This window comes from Melanerpes formicivorus, unplaced genomic scaffold, assembly GCF_026170545.1.
Source record: "Melanerpes formicivorus ecotype bairdi unplaced genomic scaffold, bMelFor1.0.p_v2 SCAF_99, whole genome shotgun sequence".
NCBI lineage: Eukaryota > Metazoa > Chordata > Aves > Piciformes > Picidae > Melanerpes > Melanerpes formicivorus.
Window position 1 is genome coordinate 127,663 of NW_027142451.1, and position 18,227 is coordinate 145,889.

The following is an 18,227-nucleotide window of genomic DNA, read 5'->3' on the forward strand; positions in this document are numbered from 1 at the left end:
GAGGTGTTGTTTTTTTGCACTTTACCAATTGGTTGGATAATTAAATATTGTTCAGGTCGAGAGAAAATGTATTTAAGTCATAGAATCATAGAATGGTCCATGCCAGAAGGGACCTCCAAAGGTCATCTAGTCTGACCTCCCCATAGAATTAAAGTGTTACAATATTAAAACCTGGACCAAGAAGACTCCTGTGCAGAGATTAAATACTTTCTAAATTAGATGTATTAAAATCAGAGAAAGCAGTGTACATGATGTAGTTCTGAAAAAAAGGAAGCTGCAGGAGAAGCTTTAATCCTCATTTCCCTGTTGACAAACTTGTGTATAAATGCTCTTGCTTCTTTTGCTGCTGCTACAAATGAGGAAAGGTACAGCTGATGGACACTGTCAGCAGAAAATTTGGGGCATGGGGAAATACCACCCATATTTTGAGGCTTGCAGATTCAGGGTAGAATAGCAACCATTACCTTAAAACCATACAATAGTCTAGGCTGGAAGGGATCGCCAAAGATCATCCAGTCTGACCTGCCCGCAGTTAGCAGGGACATCCCCAACTAGATCAGGTTGCCCAGAGCCTCATTGAACCTCACTTGACAATATCTCCAGAGAAGGAGCCTCAACCACCTCCCTGGGCAACCTGTTCCAGTGTTCCACCACCTTCACAGTAAAGAACTTCTTTTCCTGATGTCCGATCTAAATTTGCCCTTCTGTAGTTTGAAGCCATTGTCCCTCATCCTGTCACTGCAGGCCTTTGCAAACAGTCTCTCTCCAGCCTTCTTGTAGCTCCCTTCTGGCCTCTATTAGGTCTCCCCAGAGCCTTCTCTTCTCCAGGCTGAACACCCCCAGCTCCCTCAGCCTGTCCTCATAGCAGAGCTGCTCCAACCCCCTGATCATTTTCAAGGCCCTCCTCGAGACCCTCTCCATCAGGTCGATGTTCTTCCTGTATTGAGGGCTATGTTAAATTTACGTGTAGAAGGATAGCTGCCCCAAACTTGAAACCCTTCTATTTCTACAGGTGGTAAAGTAACTAATATTTTATCCAGCAATGTAAATCCGTAGTAGTGAACTCACCTTGAGTAAATCCACAACGAGCTGTGCTCTGCTTCCACCTTCTCTGAATTTGCTTTGTTAAGCCTAATAGCTTTTGATGTAGTGCATTGTTGGAGGTGTGAAAACATGATTTCATCACAGAGTAGGATGTTCCTGGAGAATCTGGACAGATGGGCAGAATCCAACAGCATGAGACTGAACACATCCAAGTGCTGGGTTCTGCACATTGGCCACAACAACCCCATGCAGTGCTACAGACTGGGGTCAGAGTGGCTGGAGAGCAGCCAGGCAGAGAGGGACCGAGGGGTGCTGGTCGAAGGTAGGCTGAACATGAGCCTGCAGTGTGCCTAGGCAGCCACGAGGGCCAAAGGTATCCTGGCCTGCATCAGGAGCAGTGTGGCCAGCAGGAGCAGGGAGGTGATTCTGCCCCTGTACACTGCACTGGTTAGGCCACACCTCGAGTCCTGTGTCCAGTTCTGGGCCCCTCAGTTTAGGAAGGATGTTGACTTGCTGGAACGAGTCCAGAGAAGAGCAACGAAGTTGGTGAGGGGCTTGGAACACAAGCCCTATGAGGAGAGACTGAGGGAGCTGGGGTTGCTTAGCCTGGAGAGGAGGAGACTCAGGGGTGACCTTATTGCTCTCTACAACTACCTGAAGGGAGGTTGTAGCCAGGCAGGGGTTGGTCTCTTCTCCCAGGCAGCCAGCACCAGAACAAGAGGACACAGTCTCAGACTGCGCCAGGGGAGGTTTAGGCTGGAGGTTAGGAAGAAGTTCTACACAGAGAGAGTGGTTACCCATTGGAATGGGCTGCCTGGGGAGGTGGTGGAGTCACCATCACTGGAGGTGTTCAGGAGGAGACTTGACAGGGTGCTTGGTGCCATGGGTTAGTTGATTAGATGGTGTTGGATGATAGGTTGGATGCGATGATCTTGAAGGTCTCTTCCAACCTGGTCTATTCTATTCTATTCTATTCTATTCTATTCTATTCTATTCTATTCTATTCTATTCTATTCTATTCTATTCTATTCTATTGCCTCAGGTTTGAGAACCTGATGGTATGATGGAATTTGAGCCTTTTTTAAGCTCAGGGCTTTTAATGTGTCCATGCTTGTGGTAAATATGTGAATAATTCACTGAATGCTGGGATACTACTTGGATACTTGAAGTTAAGCACAGAGGGTCACTCTGCACTTTAGTTTCCCGTGTGAGGGTCGAGGTGTTTCTGGAGAGATTAGTTGTGTCAAGGAGGTAGCATGCAGAGTTTCCAGCAGTGTCATTTATCAGCCAGAGCTCTTTCAGTAGAGAAGACTGGTTGGTTATGTATGGGATGCCAGTAACACTTTTTCTTTGCGGTTTTATAAACCTTCTGCAATTTGCAGTAATACCTAGCATAAATGCATTGCAGAGGCAGAGGAATCAAGCTCTTAATCTAAAAGTCAGTGTGGCAACAAAATTGCTTAAACCTTGCTTACTGAATCACAGGATCACACAGAATGCTCTGGATAGGTAGGGACCTCTAAAGGTCATCCAGTCCAACCTCCTCTGCAGTCAGCAGGGACACCCTACCCACTAGATCAGGTTGTCCAGAGCCCTATCCAGCCTCAGCTTGATTATCTCCAGGGATGGGGCCTCAACAACCTCCCTGGCCAGCCTGTTCCCTCATGGTGCAGAACTATTTCCTAACATCCAATCTAAATCAGCTGTGCTCTAGTTTGAAGCCATTTCCTTTTGTCCTGTCACTGCAGGCTTTTGCAAATGGTCTCTCTGCAGCCTTCCTATCCCCCCTTCAGGTACTGGCAGGCTGCTATTAGGTCTCCCCTGAGCCTTCTCCTCTCCAGGCTGAACACCCTCAGCTCCCTCAGCCTGTCCTTGTAGCAGAGCTGCTCCATCCCCCTGATAATTTTCATGCTCCTCCTCTGGTCCTGCTCCATCAGGTCTATGTCCTTCCTGTATTGAGGGCAAATAGAGTTGTGTAATTTTGCTAGTTTGTTAATCTGTAAATCATTAACTTTGGTTAAAAAACAAAGTGCATGAGGTGTGCCACACTTTTGTTAATACAGGCATATTGGTAAGTAAGACTTCCCTAACTTCTGAGAGCGCTTCCTCTGACTTCCCATTTTGTTAGAGAGGCAGCATTTGCATACTGCAGAGAAGTCTTGAGGACCATCAAACTCTGTAGTGGTAAAACTCTTTTGCAAACTCACATTGTAAGTAGGAATTTATCTAGGACTACACCTCTGGGATAGCAGCATGCTAGGTAGTATTGCAAGATACAGAACAGTCTTACTAGCAGTACACAGTGTTAATTAAATACATCTCTGCTCCTCTACTGCACTTTGTGAGACCACTCCTGAAGTACTCTGTCCAGTTCTGGTGCCCCCAACACAGGAAGGACATTGAACTGTTGGAGTGGGTCAGAGGAGGGCTATGAAGACATTCAGAGGCCTGAAGTGCCTCTCCTATGGGGACAGGCTCAGGGACTTGGGTCTGTTCAGCCTGGAAGATAGAAGGCTCCAGGGAGACCTTGTAACAGCCTTCCAGTGCTTGAAGGCCTAAAGGAAACTCAGGAGACTCTTGAACGTGTCCAGAGAAGGGAAATGAGGCTGGGGAGAGGCCTCAAGCACAAGCCCTATGAGGAGAGGCTGAGGGAGCTGGGGGTGTTTAGCCTGGAGGCTCAGGGGAGACCTTATTGCTGTCTACAACTACCTGAAGGGAGGCTGTAGCCAGGAGGGGGTTGGTCTTTTTTCCCAGGCAACCAGTGGCAGAACAAGAGGACACAGTCTCAAGCTGCACCAGGGGAAGTTTAGGCTGGAGGCGAGGAGAAAGTTCTTCACAGAGAGAGTTGTTAGCCATTGGAATGTGCTGCCCAGGGAGGTGGTGGAGTCACCGTCCCTGGAGGTGTTCAAGAGGGGATTGGACGTGGCACTTGGTGCCATGGTCTAGTAGACACGAGGTCTTGGGTGACAGGTTGGACTTGATCTTTGAGGCCTTTTCCCACCTTATTGATTCTATGAGTCTATGATCTGCTCTAGATGACTCTGCTCTGGCAGGGTTGTTGGGCTGGAGGAGCTTTCGAGGTCCCTTCCAGCCCCTAACATTCTGTGATTCAGTGAAACAAATGCTTGTAGCTTGAGTTCTTTGCTCTTTGACTTTGGAACAATAATAAAATTAGTTTCATGTTTAGACATACTAGAAAATAGCAGGGGGAAAAAACCACAGGTACTTGGTGCTGTCAATGAATTAACACTTGCATGGCTTTGAAATTAATTGTTTGGTATGCTCATTACTCTTAGAAAGAATAAATACGTTCTCATTACGTTCACTTGGTGAACATATGTATCTTGCAATACATTTAATGTTGCTTGCTGAGAGAGAGATTGCAACTCTTCCTAAGGAAATTGGGTAGATTAATGGAATGGGGTGGGTTAAATTGCTCTCTACATGCATTCCCTAGCATGCCTAGCCTCCTCCCAGATTCTAATTGTCACATACAAAAGAGTTGAGATGAAGATGCTCTGTGAAGCAGCTGGCATAAGCCAGAATGTGACATGCGTGTTGCAAGGCTGGGCTAGTTAAGTGTGCTGTATACTAAAACAAGGAGAACAATGTGGGACCACACCTAATGTCCATAAGCATAGTCTGCATGAGGACAGTTGCATTTTCAGCAGCTTTGTTGCAGCTGGGCGCAGACTGATCTGTGGCAAACAGGCATTTTAGGGCTGCTCATAGGAAACAAGTTCTGCATGGGTCAGCAAAGTGCCCTTGTGGCCAAGAAGGCCAATGGGGTCCTGGGGTGCATTCAGAGGAGTGTGTCCAGCAGATCCAGGGAGGTTCTCCTCCCCCTCTACTCTGCCCTGGTGAGACCTCACCTGGAATATGCATCCAGTTCTGGGCTCTCTAGTTCAAGAAGGACAGGGATCTGCTGGAGAGAGTACGACGGAGGGCTACAAGGATGCTGAAAGGATTGGAGCACTGCCTGATGAGGAGAGGCTGAGAGCCCTGCGGCTTTTTAGTCTGGAGAGAAGACTGAGAGGGGGTTTAATAAATGTCTATCAATATCTGAGGGCTGGAGGTCAGGAAGGATGGGACAGGGACAGCCTCTGCTCACTTGTACCCTGTAATAGGACAAGGGGCAATGGATGGAAACTACAGCACAGGAGGTTCCACCTCAACATGAGAAAGAACTTCTTTACTGTGAGGGTCCCAGAGCACTGGAGCAGGCTGCCCAGAGAGGTTGTGGAGTCTCCTTCTCTGGAGACTTTCCAGCCCTGTCTGGATGTGTTCCTGTGTGACCTGTGCTGGATTCTATGGTCCTGCTCAGGCAGAGGGTTTGGACTCGAAGATCTCCAGAGGTCCTTTCCAACACCTAACATCCTGTGAGCCTATGACTGTCTTGAAATTAGTTATTTGGAGTAATACTGATTCAAATTCATGACAAATTACTCACTGTAATATAACATGCTGTTTTAAAACTTTTGCAGCCTTTTCATTAATAGCTGAATAGTGAAGATTAGAGCTAATATTTTTTTTCATATGTGTAGACTTCTTAATCATAGCCTTTAAAGTAGAAGCTGAGCAATAAACATCTAATGAATAGCTTATGGCAAGTTTATTCTCAGAAGCTATGTTACTGTGTTGGCACAGATCAACATAACCATTTGTCACTAAATTTTCAAAGTTTAAAAGCTACAGCTATCACTCACATATTCTACACATTTCTAATGTACATTACATACACAGAATGGTCTGGATAGGAAGGGACCTCCAAAGGTCATCCAGCCCAACCTCCTCTGCAATCAGCAGGGACATCTTCAACTAGATCAGGTTGCCCAGAGGCCTGTCCAGCCTCACCTTCAATATCTCCAGGGATGGGGCCTCAAACACCTCCCTGGGCAACATGTTCCAGCATTGCACCACCCTCATGGTAAAGAACTTGTTCCTAACATCCAATCTAAATCAGCTGTACTCTAGTTTGAAGCCATTGCCTCTCGTCCTCTCACTGCAGGCCTTTGCAAACAGTCTCTCTCCAGCCTTCCCTTCAGGTACTGGCAGACTGCTATTAGATGTCCCTGGAGCCTTCTCTTCTCCAGGCTGAACACCCCGGCTCCCTTGACCTGCCCTTGTAGCAGAGCTGCTCCATCCCCCTGATCACTTTTATGGCCCTCCCATATGAGCAAGAACATTTTAGGATGCTTGCAACCTAAGTCAGTATACAGTAGTCATCACGAATATCACAGAATCACAGAATCACCAAGGTTGGAAGAGACCTCAAAGATCATCAAGTCCAACCTGTCACCACAGACCTCATGACTAAACCATGGCACCAAGTGCCACGTCCAATCCCCTCTTATATCATCCCTTCTAGAAGAGGATTAGGGAGTTAAACTGTTGTTTACTATTTCTTAGCTTATACTAATCTTTGTCTTTTCAGAGATATAAAAGAAATCATTGTCATGGGTTACTATTAATGAAAGATGTATTTGAGGGAGTCACCTGCAGCATATATTGACTTGTGTTCTGTGGGTACACACCACTTGGCTTTTCTTCCCAAAATGAAGTCTTCAGATTGATCTGTGGAAATAAGGAAGGAAATTCTAACAATTTTGGTGGTGCCCTGTGGTGGGTTGAAATACCCCCCAACCAATTTGGAGAAAATTGCCTCCAAAATAAGTTGCCAGACTTGGTCAGTTTGGGATGGAAGCAAATGAAGCTCCATTTACAAGCAAACTGCAATCTAGAATTAGGAAATGCAATGAATGTGTACAAAATAAACAATAGATGTGCAATGTATAGATATTTACAACCTATAAACAACACAGAAACTCCTCAGATCCCCCTAGATGGATCCAGAAAACTCTTCACCTCCTCTCCCACTTTCTCCCTCCTTCCTGTTACCTCACACAGCAGTCAGAACAGAGATCCCCTGGCAAGGCCATGGGAGAGAGAGAGAAAGAGAGTAGTTGCAAGTAGAAGAGGCAGAAGAAGAATAGAGAGAGAACTGTTTATGCCCCTGTTCTATATCCCCATTAACAATCCAATGAATTGTACAGACCTTAGCATTATTTTCCTCTTGTATCCCATGGTAATTTATTTTACTTTCAGCCTTTGCAGTCAGGGACTAGGCTGAAGTCCCCCCTTCAAACTATACCATGCCCATAATCATCAGCATTGTGCAGAGCTGCAAGCTGAACTCTGCTGTGCTTGTTGTGCAGCTGTGCTACAAGTATGTACTCCACAGAGGCTGAATTTATGTCTGTGTGCTTAGTCACAGCCCTATTTCTTTATCCATCAACATAGTACATAAATAGATTTCTCTAAAAAACACAGCAGTGTTGTATTCTGATTTGCAGCCATTAGTGATAATGGATTCATACCTACTTTATTTTTAATGAAGTAAATGTGGCCATTTATGTAAAACACTGAATATATATAATTTATGAGGTTCCCATTAGTATCCAAATAGCATCTTAATGTGAAATCCAAAGTTTGTAGCACGCTGAAAAGCGATGTATTGTGCACCCACTTCCTCCATTAGGCAAGTTGAGTCTTGCCCTTTTAACATCTGGAGAGATCAAACCACAGTTCATCTGGCAAGAAGGAGGATTTACAAAGCCAAGTAAGCATGGGATCGGGACAAGCAAGATCACAGATGCCCAAATAACTCTCACCAATGAGCTCTACCCCGAGACAGATGGCCAGTGGGTTTGAGAGACTGGGGGGGTGGTCTCAGGATTCCTTTCTGGCACGTCCAAGGTGGTTTATTTTGTTTAGCTGGCTGTGTACATTGTGTTAGTTGCAGCATTCCATCTAGGACTTTCTTGTCAGTAATTTTCCACTTACCGGCTGACCTACCTGGGTCTATTTGCCGAGTTTATTAAACGTCTGTGTAGCTGTAAGCTGCAGAAAACCAACCAGGGAACTGAAATGAATAGGAAAGAACACTCTCACTGATTTTCACACAGTATCACTGTATCACCAAGGTTGGAAGCGACCTCAAAGGTCATCGAGTCCAGCCTGTCCAACCTGTCACCAGCGACCTCATGACTGGACCATGGCACCAAGTGCCACGTCCAATCTCCTCTTGAACACCTCCAGGGACGGTGACTCCACCACCTCCCTGGGCAGCACATTCCAATGACGATTGACTCTCTTGGTGAAGAACTTTCTCTTCATCTGGAGCCTAAACTTCCCCTGGTGCAGCTTGAGACTGTGTCCTCCTGTTCTGGTGCTGGTTGCTAGAGAGAAGAGACCGACCCCTTCCTGGCTACAGCCACCTTTCAGGTAGTTGTAGAGAGCAATGAGGTCTCCCCTGAGCCTCCTCTTTTCCTTTCTCATAGTTTAATCATAGTATCATAGTATCAGTCAGGATTGGAAGGGATCACAAGGATCATCTAGTTCCAACCCCGCTGCCATGGGCAGGGACACCCCACACTAGATTAAGAACCAAACGGATTTAATTACATTCCCATTTATGCAGTTAGCTTCTGCTCGGTTTTTACACCCCTCTAGCTAGCACAGCCACTTAGGTCAGCAGCCCCAGAGTCAGGCAGGTAGTGTGTTAGTTAGGTAGCGGGGCCAGAAGCAGGTTTTGTGTTGTAGCTGTGGTCTGTTCTGCGCCAGGTTTATTTCAGATTTCATTCTGGGACATGCTGCACCGCGTAGTCCTTTTAGATTTCGGCAACTGTTGCGCTTGGAGCCAGGCTCCTGCTGCAGAAGAGCCAACATATGGGGATTCTTCCGTCCTTGGCTTGCCCCACCATTTGTTCCATGTTTCCAACCAACTGGTGCTGTACCCAGTGGAGTACATCTGTTACAGTTTATTACTAGAAATTTGCAATTCATTTCGCTTTGCTGAAATAATTATAATATTCATGTCCAAGAGTGCTGCATGAAGCCATTACAAAAGAGAGCAGGCAAAATTGTGCTGAAGTGTCTCTGTGCCTCAGGACTTGCTGCCCAGTTTGGGGTGATTTGGGCACTCAACAGGCTAGCACCAATGAGTCAGATGTGCTCTGATGGGTTGAGTTGGATCATCCTGAGAAATTAAAGTGGCAACTGCGTTGCTGTAAGTGACATCCCTTCAGTGAATGCTCCTGCTCTGGTTTAATTAATAATTAAACAAATTAGCAGAAACTGGTACTGAATGCATTTGATCTTGTCTGAGGTACTCAGGTGGGAAACACCCAAAAATGGAGCACAGACCTTACTGCTGGAATTGCAGAGGGATATCTGGTAGCACCCTCTGACTCTTCCTGAAAGTCAGCAGTGCTGTAGGGTGCTCAACGGTCTATGCTTTCGTGGAATGTTGTATGCCACTCTTTTCTGGTCTCTCAATGCTACAGGCAGACTGGGAGTTAGTCCTTCTTGGGCACTAAGTTGCATAAAGTGTGCTTGGTTTATGTCCTTGAGGCTTTAGATGTCTGCCTCCTCGTTTGAAGAAGTGCTGCTCTGTGTGAGAACATGTGTATGCATAGGGAGAGTAGCAGGTGTTCAGCTCTGGGGCCCTCACTCCAGGAAGGGCACTGAGGTTCTGGAGCGTGTCCAGAGAAGGGCAACGAGGCTGGAAAAGGGCCTGGAACACCTGGGCTATGAGGAGCTGGGGGTGCTCAGGCTGGAGAAGAGGAGGCTGAGGGAGACCTCATTGCTCTCTACAGCTCCCTGAAGGGAGGTTGGAGCAAGGAGGGGGCAGCCTCTGCTCCTTGGTGGCAAAGGAGAGGAGCAGAGGAAATGGTTCCAAGCTGCCCCAGGGGAGGTTCAGGAATGGATGCTAGGAAATATTTCTTCACAGACAGGGTCCTCAAAGATTGGAATGGTCTGCCCAAGGCAGTGCTGTAGCCACTATCCCTAGAGGTATTTAAGCAGCACTTAGGGGCATAGCACTTAGGGATGTGGTTTAGTGTTGATGTTTGGGTGCTGGGTTGAGGGTTGGACTGGATGAGCTTGGAGGTCTCTTCCAAGCAGTTGTTTTCTGTGATTCTATGATTCTGTATTGGGCCACGTGGTTATTTTCAGGTAGATTTTTCCAGTAGGTGAGATTTCTGTTTTGTGGGGAAAATGGATTGCTGAGCAGTCCAGGGTAAGCATTAAACAGTTGGTTAGAAAGTTACTCCTTTGCATTGTCTATTTTTCCTTACCCCCCCCTTCAAAGTTCCCATAAACATCAGCACAATAAGATCTTTGTATAACAGATTGCTACTTCATCATCATTACCCACTCAAGCAGACTTTTGAAAACAAGGAGACATCCTGATATAATATTCATACCCCCATCACACTCATCATGTCCAGTCTCCATTTCTCTAAGTCAGTCTCGTGGGTCTTTGACATGTAGTAGCAGAATAAGCACATCCTATTCATCACAGTGGGAAAGTGGATAGGTTGGATTGATGACCCAATGTTAACAGGAGGAGCTTCAATAAGGCCAAGTGCCAGGTCCTGCACTTGGGTCACAACAACCCCAAGCAATGCTTCAGGCTCAGGGCAGTGTAGCTGGAAAGCTGCTGGCAGAAAGGGACCTGGGGGTGCTAATGGATAAGCAGCTGAAGAGGAGCCAGCAGTGTGCCCAGGTGGCCAAGAAAGCCAAAGGCATCCTGGCTGGGATCAGAAATGCTGTATCCAGCAGGAGCAGGGAGGGCATTGTGCCTGGTACTCAGCTCTGGTGTGGTCACACGTCAAGTGTTGTGTCCAGTTTTGGGCACCTCAATCCAAGAGAGATGTGGAGGTGCTGGAGCCAGGGCAGAGGAGGGCAAGGAAGCTGGGAAAGGGCCTGGAGAATAAATCTTGTGAAGAGCAACTGAAGGAGCTGGGGATGGTTGGTTTGAAAAGAGGATGCTGAGAGGAGACCTCATGGCTCTCTACAACTCCCTGAAAGGAGGTTGTGGAGAGGCTGGTGCTGGTCTCTCCTCACAGGTAATAAGTGACAGAACAAGAGGGAATAGCCTCAAGCTGCAGCAGGGCAGGTTCAGACTGGACAGTAGGAAGAATTTTTTCCCATCAAGAGTGGTCAGGCATTGGAATGTGCTGCCCAGGGAGCTGGTGGAGTCCCTAAGCCTGGATGTGTTTAAAGGTGGTTTGGATGTGGTGCTTGGGGCTATGGTTTAGGGGTAACCCTTGTAGAGTAGGGTTCTGGGTTGGACTTGGTGATCCTGAGGGTCTTTTTCAACCTGAATGTCTCTGTGATTCTGTAACTGTGATTCAGTATAGTGCTGAAGTCAAGGAGGTTTTATAAAGGAAAACTTACAAACCCAGTTGTAGGAGATGCAAGCAACAATATGCCTGCTTGTGTCCTCCATCACAGACCTGAGTCTGTCTCTTGTTTGCATGATTTTAATCCAGAAATAGCTCAGATCCATTAAAATATTTTAGCCTGTTTTGCTTTACAAGTGTTACTTGAGTATAATGAAGCAGAATTATCTGTTTCTGTATGCTCTCCACAATAAACATCTGGGGATGGAAGCCATTATCTTGGCCTACTGAATATGATTGTGCTTTCTACTTGGCCTAGAAATGTCTTTAAATATTCACAATCTAAATGATGTGGACACACAAAGCTAAACAAACCAGTTCAGGCTCTAATGTTGAGCAATTGTTGTGGTTTTTCATAGCACTGTAAATCAGTGTGTGATTTAAGGGTTGAAATTACCCCCCAACTAATTTGAAGAAAGCTACCCCCAAAATAAATAGCTCAGACCAGCTCAGTTTGGGATGGAAGCAAATGAAGCTCTATTTACTAGCAAAAAACAATCTAGAATTATGAAATGCAATGAATATGTACAAAACATACAATAGATGTGCAATATAGAGAATCACAGAGCTGCCAGGGTTGGAAGAGACCTCAAGGACTGTCCAGTTCGATCCCCCCCTGCCATGGGCAGGGACACCTCACACTACAGCAGGTTACTCACAGTCACATCCAGCCTGGCCCTAAAACCTCCAGGGATGAGGCTTTCACCACCTCCCTGGGCAACCTCTTCCAGTGTCTCACCACCCTCATGGGGAAGCACTTCTCAATAACATCCAATCTGAATCTACCCATTACTGTTGGTTTTTTGGTCCATTCCCCCAGTCCTATCACTTTCTGACACCCTAAAAAGTCCCCCTAAAAAGCCCAGCTTTCTTGTAGCCCTCTTCAGATAGTGGAAGGCCACAAGAAGGTCTCCTCGGAGCCTTCTCTTCTCCAGACTGAACAACCCCAACACTCTCAGCCTGTCCTCATAGGAGGGGTGCTCCACAGGAACTCCTCAGACCCCCCTGGATGGATCCAGGGGGACTGTTCACCTCCTCCCCAACTCCCTCCCTTATTCCTGTTAGTTCACACAGCAGTCAAAACAGAGATCCCCTGGCAAGGCCATGGGAGAGAGAGAGAAAGTAGTTCCAAGCAGAAGCGAAAGAAGAGGACAAGGCCCATTTATGCCTCTACTCCATATCCCCATTAGCAATCCAATGAATTCTGTAGACCTTAGCATTATTTTTCTTTTTGGTAATTTTAATTTTCCTTTCAGTCTTTGCAGTCTTTGCAGTCAGGGACTAGGTTAAAGTTCCCCCTTCAAACTATAGCAAGGGGCTTTGAACTTTATGGGAAATGTTATCTGCATTTGAATGTTGCTTGTTCTCTTTCCACAGAACATTCTGGCTTTAAATCCCCGAAAACAGACCCATGCAGCTCTTCATTCAACTGCAGCAAAGAAACAAGTTAAGAAGCAATGGAAAAGGAATTCTGACAAAAGCTGTTCAGTAAGTGCACGTTTCTTATTGCAGTTGGAACAGGCAATAAATCAGTTGTGTGACAAATTCAAATTGGAGTTCCCTGTATTGTTCAGGAGCCAAATCTGGGTCCTAGCTCCTGTAGGTACAACAGTACTTTGTGATGGTTTGTTTGCTTCTCAGAACCCAGTACATGCCATACATCTTTTCTTTTGGGTGCTTTAGTAAGTCTTTGATGCAACTTCTTCCCCTTTTGTTATGGAGTCAGATCCATCTCAAATACCAAGCAGCATCCCAGATGACTCACTACCACCTCACTACTTACTCTCCCTGTGTAGTATCAGCTGCCTCTTCTGCCACTTGCTCCATTGCACAGGATCCCAGGCTCACAGGATATTAGGGGTTGGAAGGGACCTCTAGAGATCTTCAAGTCCACCCCCCTGCCAGAGCAGGACCATAGAATCCAGCATAGATCACACAGGAACACATCCAGACAGGGATGGAAAGTCTCCAGAGAAGGAAACTCCACAACCTCTTTGGGCAGCCTGCTCCAGTGCTCTAGCACCCTTACAGTGAAGAAGTTCTTCCTCATGTTGAGGTGGAAACTCCTGTGCTGTATCCATTGCCCCTCAACACCCGCATGGGGAAGAATTTCTTCCTAACATCCAATCTGAATCTACCCATTTCTAGTTCTTTTTTTTCCTATTTCCCCCAGTCCTAGCCCTCCCTGACACCCTGAAAAGTCCCTTCCCAGCTTTCCCGTAGGCCCCCTTCAGATACTGGAAGGTCACAATTAGGTCTCCTCAGAGCCTTGTCTTCTCCAGACTGAACAGCCCCAACTCCCTCAGTCTGTCCTCATAGGAGAGGTGCTCGAGGACTCTGATCATCCTCGTGGCCCTTCTCTGCAGACCTTCCAGCATCTCCAGATTCAGATTGGATGTTAAGAAGAAATTCAGGCCCATGAGGGTGGTGAGACACTGGCACAGGTTGCCCAGGGAGGTGGCAGAAGCCTCATCCCTGGAGATTTTGAAGGCCAGGCTGGATGTGACTGCAAGCAGGATGATGTAGTGTGAGGTGTCCCTGCCCATTCAGGGGGGTTGGAACTGGATGATCCTTGAGGTCCCTTCCAACCCTAACTATTCTATGATTCTATGATTCTACACTTGTTGGTGTGTCTAAAATCTGAATTTGACTTTCAGACTGCGATTCTTTTAAAGCTGTACTGATGCTACCTTTGCAGAATTACTGTTGGAGGAAAGGTGGGAGTGTGAAAAGACAAAACTAATTAATTAACAGCCCTCAAAACTCTTGAACAAAAGCTGCATCTGCTGAGACATTCACACAGTGACTTTGCAATGTCTAATACACTTCCAGATGGCAGACCTACATATTTCCTCAGAATAATTACACAAGTGAAATTTTAACTCCTAGCCTGTTCTGAGACACTTTTGGTTGCCTACTAAATGAGTTTTGAAGTGGGAACTGAGTTTCAGTAGCTTTAGTCAGCACTGGAAAGCATCCTCCTAAAGGAAGATTTAGCTATGCTTTCACTGGGTGCTGATGTTTATTTACTGTGTTAGCAACTTCATCGTGCTGTAGAAAATGATCTGTACCTGTAGGTGCAAGATCACAGGCTCACAGGATGTTAGGGGTTGGGAGGGACCTCTGGAGATCTTCCAGTCCAACACCCTGCCAGAGCAGGACCATAGAATCCAGTGATGGTCACACAGGAACACATCCAGATGGGTCTTGAAAGTCTCCAGAGAGAAGACGACTCCACAACCTCTCTGGGCAGTATGTTCCACTGCTCTGGGACCCTCACAGTGAAGAAGTTCCTCCTCATGTAGAACTTCCTGTGCTGCAGTTTATATCCATTGCCCTTTGTCCTATCACAGGGGTTTGGACTCCCCAGTTCAAGAGGGACAGGGATCTATTCAAGAGAGTCCATGGGAGAGCTACAAGGATGCTGAAGGGAATGGATCACTGCCTGATGAGGAGAGGCTGAGAGCCCTGGAGCTGTTTAGTCTGGAGAGAAGTCTGAGAGGGGATTTAATCAATGTTGATAAATATCTGAGGGCTGGGTGTCAAGAGGGAGGGGACAGCCTCTGCTCACTTGCACCCTGTGATAGGACTAGGGCCAATGGATGTAAACTACAGCATAGGAAGTTCCACCTCAACGTGTAGAAGAACTTCTTCACTGGTACGGTCACAGAGCACTGGGTGAGGCTCCTCAGATGTTTGGAGTCTCCTTCTCTGGAGACTTTCCAGCCCTGTCTGGATGTGTTCCTGTGTGAGCTGTGCTGGATTCTAGGGTCCTGCTTTGGCAGGTGTGATTGGACTTGAAGGTCTCCAGAGATCCATTCCAACCCTTAGCATCCTCTGATGCTGTGATCCTAGTTACGGAACAATCAGGCTGGTAGCCCACAAATAACTGAGGAGCTGAAGCAGAAATAGGGCAGACTGCAATCAAGTAGAGATGAGACCAAATGCACCCAGTGCTTGAAATCTGGAACCTTAATGAATGGAGGCCTTTTTCCGTGAATCATCTGGCCATGGCTGGATGTGTATTGATGAAGGATTACATGGTTGTAAATTTAAACTGATCATTAAAAAAAACCCGAAATATTGAAAAACAGCAGAACCAGAGAACCCTCATTACAGGAAATCAACTCAATTATCTTTATAAGCTAAATGTATAGTTTACCTTTGCAAATATTTATTTGTTACTTCACTGCAGATGAATATGCAAGCCTAGCTCTTTTCTGAATGGGTATACAATGGCAGATGTCTCTCTAATCGCTGCTCCATTCAAACAGTAATTGGTAGAACATATGTAGGATTCTACTAGTCTGAATAGGTATAGGATGGCAGCAGTCTTTTTAATCACATTACTATTCAGCCACTAATTGGTGTGATGATTAAGGGACATTAGAGGGAGCACTTTGACATCTGATTCTTTGAACTGATGTCTGCTTGGGCTGCACCGTATTCATCATGGCCAGACTGATTCCTTAAATAAAACACTCTGATTCCCAAATGTCAAAAATATTGCATTAGGATCTATTAAGGTGATTAGGGAATTTGAGAGTTACTCTTTTATTTAACTAGTGATTGACTGTATGTGCACAAACTATGCCTATGAATAATGCATGGCTTGCTGAGTATCCGAAAGAGCTGAGAAGTAACATCAAGAGATTTTTTTCCCTTTTCTCATAGTGTCAATAATTAAATATTAATACACATTTAAAAATGTACCAGTTTAATCATTTAGCAGTCAAATTCCTACTCATGCATTTTTTAGATTAACTAATTACTCTGCATTTTCTCCTATCGATGCCATATGCTGACATTTATAACCATTTTCCTGGAATAAAGAGGTTTCCATGTTTATCTGTGAGATCACTTCTGCTTGCTCTGAAAATGCATGATATGAGCCTGGAATTTTCAGACTTATTTTCCTTCCAATGTCATAAGGTCTTTTCATTAGAATGCCTTCATAGCTCTTTACTTCCTTGACTGCTACAAATTAGTGCTTTTATGCACATTTTCTGTGTTATCAAATTGTAAGCAGTAGTTGATGGCAAGTTACACCAAATCCTTTCAAGGTCCTGCATCTGGCTCAGGGCAATCCCAAGCACCGACACGGGCTGGGCAGGGACTGGCCTGAGAGCAGCCCTGAAGGAAAGGACTTGGGGTTGCTGGTTGATGAGAAGCTCAACATGAGCCAGCAGTGTGCACTTGTAGCCCAGAGAGCCAACCAGAGCCTGGGCTGCGTCAAGAGAAGTGTGGCCAGCAGGGCAAGGGAGGCGATTCTCCCCCTCTACTCCACTCTGGTGAAACCCCACCTGGAGTACTGTGTCCAGTTCTGAAGCCTGTATTAAAGGAAGGATCTGGAGGTGCTGGAAGGTGTCCAGAGAAGGGCCACAAGGATGATCAGAGGGCTAGAGCTCCTCTCCTATGGAGACAGACTGAGAAAGTTGGGGCTGTTCAGTTTGGAGAGGAGAAGGCTCCAAGGAGACTTTCTTGTAGCCTTCCAGTATCTGAAGGGGGCTACAAGAAAGTTAGGGAGGGACTTAGGGTATCAGGGAGTGATAGGACTGGGGGGATGGAGCAAAACTAGAAGTGGGTACATTCAGATTGAATGTTAGTGAGAAGTTCTTCCCCATGAGGGTGGTGGAACACTGGAGCAGGCTGCCCACAGAGGTGGTGGAAGCTTCATCCCTGGAGGTTTTTAAGGCCAGATTGGATGTGGCTGTGAGTAACCTGTGTGAGGTTACAGGCTTGGTCAGCCTGAATCCAGCCTAGCAATGAGGGGGACGAAAGTGCCCTGGGGTGTATGTTAAACCCCAGGTGGGGAGAAAAGGAGTACTGGGTTTGTGGTCTGATTTGGTGGAGGTTTTGTGTGAAGTTTTTTAGCTTAACGAGTTTCTGTGTTAAACTCACATCATGCATATTTTATATGCTTTGCTGGTGCTGCACTTTGGCCACAAGAACCCCATGCAGAGCTACAGGCTGGGGACAGGGCGGCTGGAGAGATGCCAGGCAGAAAGGGACCTGGGGGTACTGGTGGACAGCAGCTGAACAGGAGCCAGCAGTGTGCCCAGGTGACCAAGAAGGCCAATGGCATCCTGGCATGCATTAGCAATAGTGTGGCCAGGAGGAGCAGGGAAGTCATTGTGCCCTGTGCTCAGCACTGGTTAGGCCACACCTTGAGTCCTGTGTCCAGTTCTGGGCCCCTCAGTTTAAGAAGGACATTGAGAGACTTGAATGTGTCCAGAGAAGGGCAGTGAGGCTGGGGAGAGGCCTTGAGCACAGCCCTGTGAGGGGAGGCTGAGGGAGCTGGGGTTGTTTAGCCTGGAGAAGAGGAGGCCCAGAGGAAACCTTGTTGCTGTCTACAACTGCCTGAAAGGAGGTTACAGCCAGAAGGGGGTTGGTCTCTTCTCCCAGGCAGCCAGCACCAGAACAAGAGGACACAGTCTCAAGCTGCACTAGAGGAGGTTTAGGCTGGGTGTTAGGAAGAAGTTCTTCATAGAAAGAATAATTGCCCATTGGAATGTGCTGCCCAGGGAGGTGGTGGAGTCACTGTCCTTGGAGGTGGTCATAAATGGATTGGATGTGGCACTTGAAGCCATGGTTTAGTTGTCAGGAGGTGTTGGGTGACAGGTTGGACTTGATGATCTCTGAGGTCTTTTCCAACCTTATTGATTCCATGATTCTATGCTCACCGCTCTCCATAGCTACAATTGTAGTATTGTAGCTCATGAACAGCTTTTCCATGTAAACTTTCCAGTACCCCCAATCCTGTTGTGCAGCGGTTTGCTTTTGCCCCAGGGGCATTAGAGCAATCTGTCCTGCTCTAAACCACAACAGTCTTGAAAAAGCAGATTTGTACAACAGAATTCTCCAGGAGCTTTGAAAACCTTACCTTGACCAGTTCCTGTTGCATTGCAGTCCTTAGTTGGAGAGCAGTGAAGTGCC

General features: G+C 46.5%; 1 protein-coding gene across 5 annotated transcripts in view; it reads left to right on the forward strand.

Moving 5' to 3' along the window:
* Positions 1-18,227, forward strand: part of DPYD (dihydropyrimidine dehydrogenase) — a 609,010-nt gene that overhangs the window by 28,361 nt on the left and 562,422 nt on the right. For all 5 annotated transcript variants that reach the window (XM_068166235.1, XM_068166240.1, XM_068166238.1 and 2 more), the window contains exon 2: positions 12,669-12,779. In XM_068166235.1, coding sequence (XP_068022336.1) covers positions 12,669-12,779 — 111 coding nt within the window. The remainder of the gene's footprint in view (positions 1-12,668; positions 12,780-18,227) is intronic.